The 15,094-nt window shown below is 43.9% G+C and overlaps 1 protein-coding gene across 1 annotated transcript; it reads right to left on the bottom strand.

Moving 5' to 3' along the window:
• Positions 1 to 2,621: 2,621 nt before the first annotated feature.
• LOC147901168 (phospholipase D alpha 1-like) lies at positions 2,622 to 8,491 on the bottom strand. The gene is made up of 4 exons (XM_087375529.1): positions 7,788 to 8,491; positions 6,563 to 7,375; positions 4,077 to 5,166; positions 2,622 to 3,977 (listed from the first exon to the last, which is right to left on the bottom strand). The coding sequence occupies exons 1-4, from the start codon at positions 7,893 to 7,895 to the stop codon at positions 3,550 to 3,552; spliced, it is 2,439 nt and encodes an 812-aa protein (XP_087231655.1). The 5' UTR covers positions 7,896 to 8,491; the 3' UTR covers positions 2,622 to 3,549.
• Positions 8,492 to 15,094: the final 6,603 nt, after the last annotated feature.

Genomic DNA, 15,094 nt, shown 5'->3' with positions numbered 1-15,094 from the left:
GTCGCCTATATTGAAAGAATTTGAAGCTCCAAGATCAGGCCAAAAGAGGGGGAAATGGGAGAAGGAAGGGAGAGAGATGAAGAAGGTGATGACGTAGCCAAAATGAGTCAAGGAGGGCATGGTGGCTCTGGTACCAAATGTTGGAGCATGATGCTTATTCAAGAATAGAAGACCCGATATATAGGCATCTAGATACATCCAAGTGATCTCATAGATGATGTCAACCAGAATCCACCTCGCTCCTCGATTCTCTCAATCAGATCCTTGAATCTCTCAATCACATCTACTAGAACCTTCTCCCACCTAATCTTGTCACACCAACTACACACACACACACACACACAAAATATGGTCACACACTAACTCACATGATCACACTCTACCATAGCTATCCTTGACTTTGTAACCCATACTGTGATAAATGGCTTGGAACATATGTTGTCCCAACACTCCATTGACTAATGTGACGTTATTTGGTTAAAATGGATATTGGAGTCCAAGATCATCCCACGATGATCTTTTGTGACAATCGAATTGCCAAGAACCCAAGGGATCAAGAGGGTCAAAGCACATCAACATCACCACACAATCTTTGAGCTATTTAAAAGATCTCAACAAAACATATGATACTTTTAAGGGCCCTTAGGCTTTTGTGTTATTGGCTTGACTAAAAATATAATACTAAAGGACCTTTCCAAAAATGAAACTTGTGGAAAATTCTAAGATTGTATACATTACATAGATACATGTTTGAATTCGCCCTTCAATGGAAAAAAGTGCCCACTATACATATTCGTTTCTATTGTGCAAATAACATGCTTTACAAATCACGAGAACAAAATGATAGCATCGTGTATACATGCACTAAGGGAGATGTGTGAATGCTTGCATGAACAATAACAAAATATATGCACTATCCAAATGAAGGAAGGACTTATCCAACCTATTGGCGCCTCTTAAGGAGTGGTGTTAATCGCCATTTATTACCCACTTTTAGCCATGTAGGGCTAAACTACAATCACCTTTACGAATATGCTCACCCCTTAGGTGCATAATGCACTTTGATGATATCACTTTAGCAAGTACATATATTATTTATTTTTCCTAGGTCCCTTTCGTGTATAATATTTTTCCTCCAATAAGAATCTTTATGGCATTATCAAGTTAGATTCTTTGAAATTTTGCATTGATAATACTCTTTTGAACTCTGTCCAATTACTATTACTAACATCATAAGGTGTGCTTCATTCTCCAAACTGCAGCTCAAATGTGCCTAGATAAAACACCTCTTTGACTTGGAATGGACCATAGTACTATCACTAGCTTGCTAAATTGATATACTATGCGTTAAATTAATAAAACCTGATCTCTTTTGTAAATTTCAAATCTCATTTCTTATCTACAACCTTCTTATATCATCTTTGAGCTTGCTCAATATGTACATGTTCTAGTTCTCAATATGTACATGTTCAAACCTTGCATTGGTAATACTATTTTCAACTCTGTCCAATTACTATTACTAACATCATAAGATGCGCTCCATTCTCCAAACTGTAACTCATATGTGACTAAATTAAACACTTCTTTGACTTGGAATTGACTATAGAAGCATCACTAGCTTGCTGAATTGATATACTAAGTGTCAATCTTTAACAAAACCCAATTTCCTTTGTAAGTTCCATCTCTCTTCTTTTCTTAACAACTTCTTATATCAGCTTTGAGCTTGTTCAATATGTAAGTGTTCTAGTACTTTCAAATGTTCTCAACTCATTCGTCAACAAGCACTCCCAATGTATGATTGGTACGAGAAGAGTTTGACCACACCCAATCTCAAAGTGAGCTTTTTTGACAGATCAACCTGTGGTAGTATTTAACTCTAAAGGACATGTTGTGACCATAACTTGGGCTGATCATGCACAAGCCCTAGGCCCTCGAACTATGGCTTTATTTGCCTACTTCACTTTGGCCATCAATTTTAGACAAAAAGCAGTGGCTTTAATGTGTGCACATAAGATCAACATCCATTTGGTGAGAGCTTCCTCTACAACAATCAACCACACACTACCCTATACTTTAAAAACTATATTTTTGAATTAAACAAGCAAGAGGAAAAGAGAGAATGGACCCAAGAATTTTTTATTTTTATTTTTATTTTTTTTCAAAGAAAGGAACCTACTATTAATGCTTGAAAGATTTCATACAAGACAACAGCCCCGAAGGTACTAAGTACCCCAATGTATGATGGGTACGAGAAGAGTCTGACCATACCCAATCTCAAAGGGAGCTTTCCTATGGTAGTATTTCACTCTAAAGGAATTATTGTGACCATAACTTGGCCCGATCATGCACAAGCCCTAGGCCCTCGAACTACGGCTTCATTTGCCTACTTCACTTTGCCCATGAATTTTAGACAAAAAAGCAGTGGCTTTAATGTGTGCACATAGGATTAACATCCATTTGGTGAGAGCTTCCTCTGCAACAATCAACCACACACTACCCTATACTTTAAAAACTATATTTTTGAATTGAACAAGCAAGAGGAAAGGAGAGAATGGACACAAGAATTTTTTATTTTTATTTTTATTTTTTTTCAAAGAGAGGAACCTTCTATTAATGCTTGAAAGATTTCATACAAGACAGCAGCCCCAAAGGTACTAAGTATGGAAAAAATTGAAAAAGGCTGAAAGAACAACTGACCTATTTCAAAGAAACCCAAGTCATTGCCTAAGGGATCTCTGATACTGGGGCTAACAGCCAAGTGGAGAGACTTTACAACCAACGAATCCCTCTCAAGGTTGACTCCACAGGACAGTTGAAGGTGCAAGGTGGAATGCCCAGAAAAATCTGAAGTCCTGGTACAGATATATACAAGAGATTGCTCCAAACAAGCGAAGAATGTTCCTATGGCCTCGAATTACCAAAGGAGGGGAAACCCTATACTCTCACCACCAAACCTAAATTTTTTAGAACTCAAAGCACACGTCCTCATTAACGTATAAACAGGCAGAAGGACCCAACTAGAGACTAGACAAATGCCGCTTCACGTTTGGGCAGCAAGGAGGAAGGGGTCAGCCACAGGCAAGTAGGATATTTGGAGATAGGCAAGGTGCCTGGAATTACACCACGTGGGGGGCACTTACACCCAAACCAAAACAACTGTGCCAGTAAACGTGCAAATCGTCTATATCACTAATGAAGCCGCTGGTTGTCTCTCCTCCAAACGATTTGTGCATTCACATTTTTGGCATTATTGAACGAGAACTACAGCAACTCTACTTTGACACTGGGTGTCGCTAGGAACCACTCTGGATTGCATATCATCACAGATGGACGAAGTCGAAATACATTATACCGACATAGAATGAGACGTGCATAATGCTGGACTCTACTCTGCGAAGCCTTCCTTTCCTTATGAAGAGTCATATTCTGAACCACTGTCAAGCAGATGAGCTCTGCTTGCTAAGTCCTCTGCAGCAACAAGTCGTCAAGACGTGGGGCGAAGGTGTCTTCCAAGAACAGCAGCAACAGGTTTGGACTCTGGAACCGTGGTTAGGTTGTAAGAATTGAGGGCAAAGGTGTCTGTTTTCCCACAACGGAAGCCTTTGTGTCCGGGAAGTATGGCTGCCCTGGGAGCTCTGATAATGATCCGTCTTGTGCCACAGCCACAGGATATGTCAACAAATGACCAGGCAGATCCACAGGCTCCTCACCAACGAAGAGATCCCACAATTCAGTTGCAGCTTGATTCACATGCCTGACACACTGCAAACTCCAGGGCTCCAAGAAAAGGTTGTCCAGTCGTCCAAGATGCTCGTACCACAAACTCATCCTGAAGCCGTGGACTTGTCCACGCGGGGGACCCTTGACCCAGGAGTGGAAGGGCTGATATGCCCCCATCGCAATTTCAGTATCTCGACCACCATCCATGGAGCGCTGGTTTATGTTGGCGGATCCGACGATGATGTATTCATCATCCACTGCTCACAATGAAATATCAACATGAGTTAGGAAAGGACTTGACGTACAAAGGCATCAGGAGAGACGAGCGCACAAAAATACCAATCCACAACGCTTACCAATCATCATCTTGGAATGCACATAGATCATAAATCGGCGACTTTCCTGCGCCAGCTTGTAGTGAGATGACATATCTGGACTCTGCTGAGGCGGCATCTCATCGGGGCTCTTGGTCTCTCGATTTCCCAAGCAAAAGAAGCAGAGATAATCCGTAGGTTTCTCGTCCGTCTTGCCGGCGTACCGCAGGGCCAGGGCGATCTGCTTATACATCATCTCCATGGTCCTGCGCTGCCAATCGAGGATAGCCTGAACGGGGTTGGCTTCAGGCAGCCCCTCGGGCCACATAGGGATGACAATGTAGGCCACAAACCGCTCACCGGCCTCGATTTTGCTGACGATTTTGAGGACGATTTCCATGGGGATGAGGTGGAGGCAGCCGGCGTCGGTCAAGGTGTCCCAGGCATGGCAGGAACCGAGGAAGTACTGATTTTCGATATAGAGGAAGTGCTGAGAACGGCGGATGGAGAGGATGTAAGCGTCTTGGATGCTACGTTCGAGGACGTTATCTTTACCACTGACGAGGCCACTATGGGAAGCATCGGCGGGGTTATCAGGGAAACCGAAAGCAGCACCGGCATCGATGGAGCGGAAGAGCTGAGCATGCCAGGAATGAGGGGAGGAGGAAGGGAAGCAAGGGGCGGAGGGAGGAAGAAAAAGAGAAGCAGCAGAAGAGGAGACGGAAAAATCGAACAGAAATCCATCCCTCCCTTGTTTCTGCCACCTCTGCTCGAAATTACGTAGAACGTCCCACGCTACTGGCCCTTCCACCCGGGAATGGATGTCGTGCCACGGCTGACGTGGCCCCCCCTGCCCCTCCGACGCGTTCTTGAAGCACCCCTGGTAGAAATCGCGCGCGTGCTCGCGGTTCAGCGTGCGGAATAGCACGTGCCTCTGGTCGTCGTACCGCCCGTTGCACAGATCCAACCCGCCTACAAAGCTCACTAGCTTGCGTGGCGCCGATGACCCCGCCGGTGCCTCCGCGTCCACGCACACCAGCTTCTGGTGGTGCGTGAACATAGTCGACAGCTGGAACCCCTGTGCCACCGACAACGCCGCATCAGGTGACCGAGGGCACAGCACACAGTGCACCTGTGATGTCCACCCAAAAAAACCCACGTTAAAATGCAAAAATTCCCCATTTTGACCTCCTGTCACAAATCCACATTTTGACCCCTTCTCTGGTCACAATAGAATGCTATCATCTCGATTTTTTAGTGCCCTCCCTCCCTTCAATCTTTTAATGTCGATCACTTCTCAGGACTCTGAGTTTCAAGCAGTAACCGGTGTGTTCTATAGTCTGGCATTTGAGTCTGTCATTTGGCTAGATGAAAGCTTGGATCCCCCACAATCCTTAGAATAACATTGGAATACAGAATTAATTGTACCTCAATCTTCCGAACAAGTGATTTCTTTTAAGCAAAAAACCTCAGTGTAGTACTGACAGTAACCCTTATGGGTTGGCATACGTAGTCTAAGTTGTTAAATGCCTACCTGAGGAGGCGGCCATATTTTGTAAATTTTTACCCTTTTTTTATTTTGGTATTTCGCAAAAATATAAATTGTACCTCAATCTTCCAAGAAACGAGGCACATAATGCCTGCTTGCAAGTGTTACCAACCTCTTAACCGTGTCTCAAAGCAATCAGGTTTTTGGTTTGATAGAAATGTAGGCATGAAGACGTGACGCTTGTGTTAAAAAGATTTCTATGCTCAAACAATTCTCGGAAGTATGAAGCAATAGCAAACAACTGATGTACATGAGGGTTCTGCAACATCACTGAGGGTGGCTGTCTTTCTGGCTGTTTGGCCAGATAGTGTTAGTTGGGAATAGAGAGTATGGTATTCTGCACCTTCTGAAGAACTCACTCTTGGATATGAGTATTCAAACTGGTGAGAGAGATTCACTGCTTAGCTAGTGTTTGAGTTTATCACTCAAGCAGTAACCCGGCTGCTATGCAGTGCAGGCTATGGGCATGCTAGCATGCCCCTCAAGTTTTGTTTTTGGGCCCATTAATATAAACACATCACTGAGAGCAGGTCTATATCCTGGTATGTTATCTGTTTTGTGCTTATGATTGAGAAGCTGATGCTGCAACTTGCAGATATCTCCTTCCTCAAAAGCGATTCTACGATTAGATTCTCTTCTTCCTCATTTTTTCGTATCAGGTCCTACTTACATCAAGAGGGCATGTTCATAATAATAAAGATGACTTTTCAAATTTCGAGTTTTTTGACCATGAGTGCTACGTTCAAAGCAAGTTTTTAATTTTCTAAAAAGCGTCCAATTTTCTCATCCCTACTTTCGTTCGCACTTTTGATAAATCTCAAAATACAGAAATTTGTGCACCTACATCTCAACACAGTTCTCTCGATTAAAAGATACATCCAATGAGAGCTTTCGAGAGGTCGTCTTCAGAGGTAAACACCACAAAAGTTACGTGTATGGAAACGTGAAAGAGACAAGGTTTTCGTGAACAAGGATGCACCTTGGAGTTGCGGAAATACGCCATGGTGTCCTCGTCATGGGTTCCCATAACGCCCTGGGGACGAATCCACGACACAGAGGTGCGGTCATCCCAAACCAGCAGCAGGACCGCCACGCCCTCGTCCGCCTTCCTTTTAAGCAACTGTCCGACGGTCTCCTCGGCCGCCGCGGCCTCCGGCCCGCCCTCCGCCGCCCCGCGGCGCCTCAGCGAGATCTCGGTATACACCGACCACCCGGCCACATATATGAACAGCCGTGCTGCCTCGATGGAGGCGTAAACATCCTCCCAGCAGCCCGCAGACTCCATGCGGCGGCCTCCGGCCAGGAATATGGGCGGCATCCAGTCGTCCTTCATGTGCGCGTCTTGGTAGAGAGTGACGTGGCAGCCCTCGCGTTGGCGGAAATAGGCCCTTTGAACGGCCCATCTGGGACCGTCCGGCAGGCCCTCCGCCGAAGAGTCGGCCCAAAACTCCATCCTAACCCTGAGCCTACCCCCGCCCTTCACCTTCTGTCCGTCGTCCCTGTACAAATCATACCACCCCTCCACTACCCCCCCCTTGAGTACCTCCCGCACTGGAACCTTTGCTCGCCCCACTACATGCGATCCAACCCTATCGTCGTCCTTCACCGATATCACCACCGCCGCTGTGTAGTGAGCGCAGAAAATCGTGAAGCTCTCCATCCACACCGGATTCACCGTCTCCAGCTCCACCATCCGCGTCCTCCCCACCCTCGCCCTCCCCAGATCCACCGTCGCGTACAGCCGGCTCGGCCCCCTGCCCACATGCACCGTCCTCTCCACCACGCCCACCACCTGCGACCAGCAAATGCGTCAAGAGAAGCGCTCCATGTCCGTAGTGCTTATAGTCAAATAGTGCTTCTAGTCAAATAAAGCTTCGCACACAGCAAAGCAAATCTGTATCGTAATACTGTGCGCCAGCTGCACAGTGAAAGCAATCTCATAGTCCCACATCAAAGCACAGTGCAAACAAGCATATCTGAAGTTGAAACTCTCCATCACACCCCTCGGCAAGGAAAAGCACAGCCCAAGCAAACCTGAAGAGGAACAAATCCAAGGGAGACGCTTCATCCCCGTAAGCCCGATGTCGCACACAAAGAACGAACCAATGAAGACCGGTTGCAAGCAATGGCAACAAAAGTGAAGGAAGAAATTGAAACACACCAGATCCAAACTCAACGATGCGCGAAAGACCGCACGAGCGCACCTGTCTTAGGATGTTGGGAGCCGCTCCAGTAAATCGAAACTCGTTCACAAGATTTTCCGCGCCGTAAATGGTGCAGTGCAACGTTCCGTGGAGAAGATGGAGAGCCATTGCCGCTTCCTGCAATTTCAGCTTCACTGATCTTCAACAACATCTAAAGATACCACCTGACCTGCATCCTCAAGCAACGTTGGAGCTTCGACCCTATAAGTTCCAACTCTAATATATAGCAGAAGAATCGTCTTCTGCGACGTTCACTGTTTGGCTGTTCAATAATCTATATTCTAAGTGCAAATCTGCTTTCACTTGCTCCTGTTTTCCTCCTCCATATAACAGATCTGGCACTCCCCCTGTTCGACAGAACTAAACAAAACAGAAATCGTACATCCTGGCCTAGCTGGGATATTGAGCCACAGGCGCTGGCCAACAAGGTTTAGAATCAAAGCGTGAGCATAACCAAAAGCGCGCATCTGGAGAACTGACGATGTAGATCCACGAAGATATCCCCAGATATCCCAATTCCCGCCCCTTAAGGCACATTTTCAGCAGGTCATGGTCTCTCTCTCTACATTGATATGATATGATTCTCACTACAAGCCAAGAATGGGAGTTTACACACCACCCAAAAACATTCATGGACAGGCTGGAATGGGGGCACCCAATTACACACGCATTGTGAGATTATTAATAAGGTGAATGATATTCAATCATTCATAAGGTCTCCTCAAGGTGAATGATATCCAATCATTCATTAAGATCAAAAAAGTAAACAAAAAGGAATCCACTAAAATGGTGTGAAGGAGTAGGAGATAAAGGGGAGAGAGAGAGAGAGAGAGAGAGAGAGAGAGAGAGAAGGGGGAGTGTCAGAGAAAAGGTGGAGATACTGTGTAAGAAGACTTGAGGAGATAAAGAAGGGAAGAGAGAGAGAGAGAAAGTCAACCACTTTAAAGTTTGCATTCAAGTCTAATGAAAAAGAGCCAATAGGAAAAATGCACTTCCAAAAATTCAAGAAATGCCTAATTTCTGCTTTGCCAAAATCGCATCGTTGCTAAGGCTACGTTGAGGGGCAGACCAAAAAGGAATTTACTGAAAATGGTGTGAAGGAAGAGGAGATAAAGGGGGGAGAGAGAGAGCGAGCGAGAGAGAAGGTGGAGATCTTGTGTAAGAAGACTTGAGGAGATAAAGAAGGGAAGAGAGAGAGGTGAGAGAGAGAGAGAGAGAGAGAGAGAGAGAGAGAGAGAAAGTCAACCACTTTAAAGTTTGCATTCAAGTCCAATGAAGAAGAGCCAATAGGAAAAATGCACTTTCAAAAATTCAAGAAATGCCTAATTTCTGCTTTGCCGAAATTGCATCATTGCTAAGGGGCTTAGCACATGGAAAGAAATAGGATGGGAATGGGAAAGGTGGTCCCAAGTGGTCCCTTGCATATTTCTATCCTATTCCCATCCCACCATGTGCTAACAAAAAAGGAACTAGGGATGGGTTTAGGTAGAAGAGCAGCATTTCATGTGTTTAGGAGTTAAGGACCACATGGGGACAAGGACACTTGTCATCCTCCCATGTTTTGAAATCCCTAAAAAAGGGGAACCTGTTCTGGTTGCCAGGGTCTAGCTAGAGGCCATGGTCCAAGATGGGAGAAAAAGTGGCTACTCCCATTCTAAATCCATCCTAGACAATTTGGTCTAGGATGGGTGTAATGATGACAAAAAGATTCCCATCCTAAGCCCATGCTAGCCCCATCCATGTGCTAAGGCCCTAAGGCTACCCTGAGGGTAGACCAAAAAAATAGGTGCCTACGGATGGGCACCCGTTTTACACACCGCCCAAGTACAAACCCATTTTGTAAGAATGAGGGCTTGGATGGGTGTGGAGCTAGGGGACCCAAATCATGATGGTGATTCGTTGAATCCAACCCTGCCCACCACCATCGATGGTGGTCAGCCAAGCTTGGCTACCCAAGGAAGGCCTTTCTCAGGGCATGACGTGGACTCCATGTTGGATTAAAAGGTCTAAGCTTGGGCACTGTATGTGTCAAGAGATGCCCGCGCAAACCTTAAATCGTGGCTTTCTATTGGTTCAAAACCGTTGTCCAACCTTGGGCACCCTTTGGTGTATAAACAGCCTCATAATGATAGGGCATTTTTGGCCTGCTCTAGGGGGTAGGTCTTAGAGCAGTTCCCCATGTGAGTGTTGTAAATTGTAGCTAGCAAGCGGGCTAGCTGCCCATGTGTCATGTATGGAGCTAGTAGTAGCTGGGTGCAAAATCGGCTGCACTGGCCACATCAAGTTGCAACCCACCCCAAACACGTCATCCTGATGTGTAGACTTGAAACAAGGCAGAGTGACTTGCTCTTCTAGTCCAGCAAGCTGGAGATGGTGCAAGTTGGTGCAAGCTGCTAGTGGGGCTGGGATAGCCCCACACATGGAGTTGCTCTTAGGCTCACCCGATAGCCATGGAGGAGCGAAAAGAAGAGGAGGATGGCCGACTGTTGGTTCACACAACCCGAAGGTTGAAGGATGCCACTTAATGTCAACAATGTTGATTGCGATGTGGTGTGAAGCCGACCTTATGCCGATTTCACAAACATTTGGACACTCATCAACATAAGCAACAGCATCCAATAGTATTTTGCACCATGCCCGTCATTTCACAAACATTGGAGTGCCATGTACACTAGAAGCTGACTCACATCCAAGCGCAGCTACTTTACATCCGACTGAAAGCCCTTGCCCAATTGTTCATCTGCCATCTACGTGCCAATGGAGCCCATGAACGAATTCAGCCTAGGACCCTTAGGGTGCTATGGATCTGCTTTTCGAGTTGATTTTCGTCTGATGTTTGTGATGCTCAGGCAAATGTAGACATGGAAGATCGCCTAGAACCTACGGACAATTGCGTCTCAATTTTGTTTGTGAAACCGGCCTTAGTAGTGGTGTGAGTCCTTTGAAAGAGAAAAATAATTTTTGGCTCTTGTAGATTTACTTGTGGCTTAAAGGCATTGACTTAATTAACTTTCAATTTTGGGCAGCGTCCACTGGTAGTTCTTGGCATACTTGAGTGACTGTGCCACCCACTCCTCCTACTTCCATCACTGAGAAAACCCTTAGCTTCAATGCACTCAACCTCTCTCTCTCTCTCTCTCTCTCTCTCTCTCTCTCACACACACACACACACACACACATTGCCCTCCTTCTGCCTTTTGCCTTTGCATTGCTCTTCTGCCATAGCTTCCCCTCCCCTTCCCTCCTTTCGTCTCCCATGCTTGCCTCCCCCAAGAACCCGTGCTCTTCCCATGGTGAGTCTCCCTTTGCTAACCCACCGTCCCCCCCAACGATCTCCTCTCCCTTTCTTCCATCACTAGTTTTTGTCCCTTAAACATCTTTCGTATGTACCATTGGCATGCTGTCGAATGTTGTTTCGCTTTAATGGCTCTCTTTGTCACTACCCAGAGAGATATGAAAAATCATTGTTCGAACACGGTTTTAAATTAAGCCATTTGGATGTTGGTATGTGGTGATATCGTGATCTGAATTCGTGTGCATTAGAAATTTCAAAGTGCTATTCCTACCAAACTTTCATCAAATCAATGTGAAGATGTAGCATAGCATATTTGTTTCTCATATTGTAATGCGAACGAGGTGATGCTACAGTGATAGCCTGTTGTTGCTCTACGATGCTAGATATTACTACTTTCCAAGATTTCTCCTACCAAACCTGCAAGTGTGTTACACAACTACAATGCTTCGAATAGACACATGCAATTGGCCTTCATGAACCTAACTACCAAGGCTTAAAACTCTTGTGCTCTTACCACTGGTTCATTGCCCTGGAAAGGGCATGCACGAATGTCGATGAAAGCTATCCTAGCGATGCAATGGTGCCGAAATGTAGCAATACGAAAGGCAGGGTTTCGTCAGCAATGGCTCCTTCCTTGAAATTATGCACACATTAAACATTTGCTACTCAACCATAAGGTGACACCTTAATGTTAAGCATATTCATAGAAACCAATTACCAAGGGCAGGCCTAATGAATGCTATTTTCACCTCATTTTCACTTGTTTACATTTGACTCGAACATTTTTTCATAAATCCTATGTGGTTAGGGTAGTGAAGATAAACAATAAGAGTGCAAGAAAGATTGAATGCAATGGTGTGTTCATTGACATTAGCAGAGAATATATACAAGATAGAGGTATGGCTCTTTAACACCATCACATGTCTAGGTCTTATATAATGAAAATGAACTACTCTATGCTTGTTTTCTTATGAAAACTTTGATCACTTGGGAGACTATGTGCTCATTGATTGCCACTGTATATCATCATAGGACCACTGTCCATGAAGAAAAATATTAGCCATGCATCAAATTAGCCATATGCCTTCTCCTGTAGGGTGAGAAAGGCTTATATATCGGCTTCTGTGTTAGAGAGTGCTACACACAATCTTGTCATTGAGATGACCAAGTAATGGATCTAACATTTAATAGGAAAACAAATTTTGAAGTTAATTTTTGACTACCAGAATCACCATTTCAATCTGAATCTGCATACCCCCAAGTTACTGCTCACCATGTAGATTACTGATCCTAGCATTTAAAGTTCCTTGAACATACGATAGGATGCGCTTCAATGTCCCTAAATGTAAGGCATGAGGATCAAATGCAAAATGACTAAGAAAGCTAACTCCAAACCCCGAATCTGGTTGACTAGTTAGCATGGCAAACACAAACCTCCAACCTTTTTTCTCGATAGGAAAATGCTGATGCTTGTTGCCTTTCTTCCTCTAATGGAAGCACAACTTTATGTAAAGCATCCATAAGAGTAGAGGCACTCCTACAATTAAGTATGCCTAGCCGTCTTCAAAATCCTATCAACTATTTCTCTTGGGATAATGTCACCATATCTCGACCACCTTTTTTTTTAAACGCAAAAAAAGGTTTTACATATTCAATTGTTTACATCATAGGGAGTCAACCAAGGTCGAAAAGGATTTGTGGCACCCAACAAGAGCACAAACTATCTAGATTGCCCGAAACAATTATCAGTTTAACAACACTATTTTGTTTGCTGACATATTCTTTGCTAAATGGTGGGAAAGAAACAAATATGCCTCCACAAGGCAATCGAATTGTACAATGAAGCACATGCTCAAGTGAAAATGGAGATTAAATTGCATTGCCTTGCTATATTGAAGACTCTCACACCATAGTGGTAAAGGTGCTTATTGAAGCTGATCAACAAGTCTCAACCAAAGAGATTCCTTTGAACGGTACTGCTGCCCCAGATTCCTCAACTCAAGTTATAGGGAGCCCTCCGTCTACTGAGACTTTTTTCAGAGCCCCTTCTCTAAGAAGACCCTCTAAAACATCTCCTCTCCTCGCTTCTAATGGTCCTGGCTTTATGGACCCAGATGCTAGGGTGACAAACCACCTAATTTGGATACCCAAACAGTGATGAGCATTCCCTAAAGCCTTCATCTAAAAATGTTTCTCAACCTTAGGTCTTTCAAGTGACACTATATCATTAATAGATTATCAATGTACACAACAAGAAGAATAATCTTGCATTGGTGTTCACCAACATAGGCTGGCTTGGATTAGCAGCACTACAAACAAACGTATGTTGAAAAGAGAAACCAATATAGATTGGTTTGGATTAGCAGCACTACCAATATAGACTGGCTTGGATTAGAGACACTACAAACAAACAAACATATGTTGAAGAAGAAAGCATTTATCTTGTGACACCAGGCTCTAGATGATTGCTTTAAGCTATAAAGAGCTTTGTGTAGTTTACAAACTACATGCTCATCAACTAAGCTTGACACAACCTTCAGGCTATTGCAAATACATGTCTTCATGCAATTCTTCATAGAAAAATGCAGTTGTAACATCCATCTGATGGGCATCTCATGATGTGTCTCTAACAAAGCAAGAATTAATCTGGTTGAGCTAATTCAAGCAACTAGTGCATAGGTTTTGAAGAAATCAATTCCTATTGAGAGAACCCTTTGCAACTAGTTTGGCCATGTAACGTTCAATTTTCCCATTCTCACCCCACATTTAATCTTGGAACATGTTCTGAGGGCAAATCAACTAAACTCGAAGTTTGATTCTCATGAATTGAATGGATTTCCTCCTACACAGCATATCCATTTAGTTGCATCAATCCCTTCAATAGCTTATGTGAAACTCGTAGGCTCTATATCTTCTACATTCATTCCATAGTCATATGCTTGAGTGGGAGCCAAAAATTATCTATAACTTGCTGGAAGCTTATGTTTCCTAGAAGGATCCATATCATTTGGTTCACAATTGATCAGCTCTATGACTTGATCACTATTACTATCCAGATGACCTTCTCCCTTGTCTTATGAAACATTATTATTTCAAATACCTTCACCTGCTTGATGACCATCATCTACTATTTGTATGTCTCTTGTTTTTTAAAATCCCAAATGACTTGCTTCTTCCTTGATAAATCTACATCACGACTTTTAGTGATGTTCCTTGTAGTTGGACAAAACAATCTATACCCTTGAGAACTTTGTTGATAACCCTCAAGTATGCATTCAATAGTTTTTGGCTCCAACTTTGTATAGTTTACATCACCCAACTCCAACTCCACCATTCACCTCCTGCCCATCCTTGCTTGGCCCAAATCCATTGTTGCTTATAGCCAGCTTAGGCCCCATCCTCACATGCACCATTCACAACCTATAATGAGCTCAGGCTGCGAATGCAAGCAACATTGAAGAGAAATGCTCCATTTTCTTAGTTCTTAGTCACACATCACACAAAGGACTACATGCCCCAATAAAGCTAAGCACGATACAAGCATATCTAAATAGAATGCTCAATTCCCTATTTAGTAATATGCCCCAACAAATCAAAGCTATTGTGAAAGCAAATATGATGATGAACATCCTTTCCATACTCCCACATCCAAAGCATATCAAAGCACAATGCAACCAAATGCATGCACGCATATCTAAAGTTGAGACTCCCCAACGTCACACACCCCTTGACAATGAAAAGCCCAGTCCAAGCAAAACTAAAGAGGAATAAATTCAAGAGAAACACTTCATCGTCTAACCCCATGTTGCACACAAAGAACAAACCAATGAAGACTAGCTGGAAGCAATAGCTACAAAGGTGAAGGAAGAATTTGATCCACACCTAAGCAAAACTCAACGATGTAGACCAAACCAAAAGACCACAATGAGGCCACTTGTCTTAACATGTTGGGAGCCACTCCAATGAATTGAAACACATTCACAAGATTCTTTGTGTGTGATTGCCAATTGGT

The sequence above is a fragment of the Dipteris shenzhenensis genome, chromosome 6 (assembly GCF_047967505.1).
Source record: "Dipteris shenzhenensis isolate YYH24624 ecotype China chromosome 6, Dip_SZ_1.0, whole genome shotgun sequence".
Lineage (NCBI taxonomy): Eukaryota > Viridiplantae > Streptophyta > Polypodiopsida > Gleicheniales > Dipteridaceae > Dipteris > Dipteris shenzhenensis.
The sequence above is the reverse complement of the archived record's forward strand: the minus strand, read 5'-3'. Positions and strand labels throughout refer to the sequence as shown.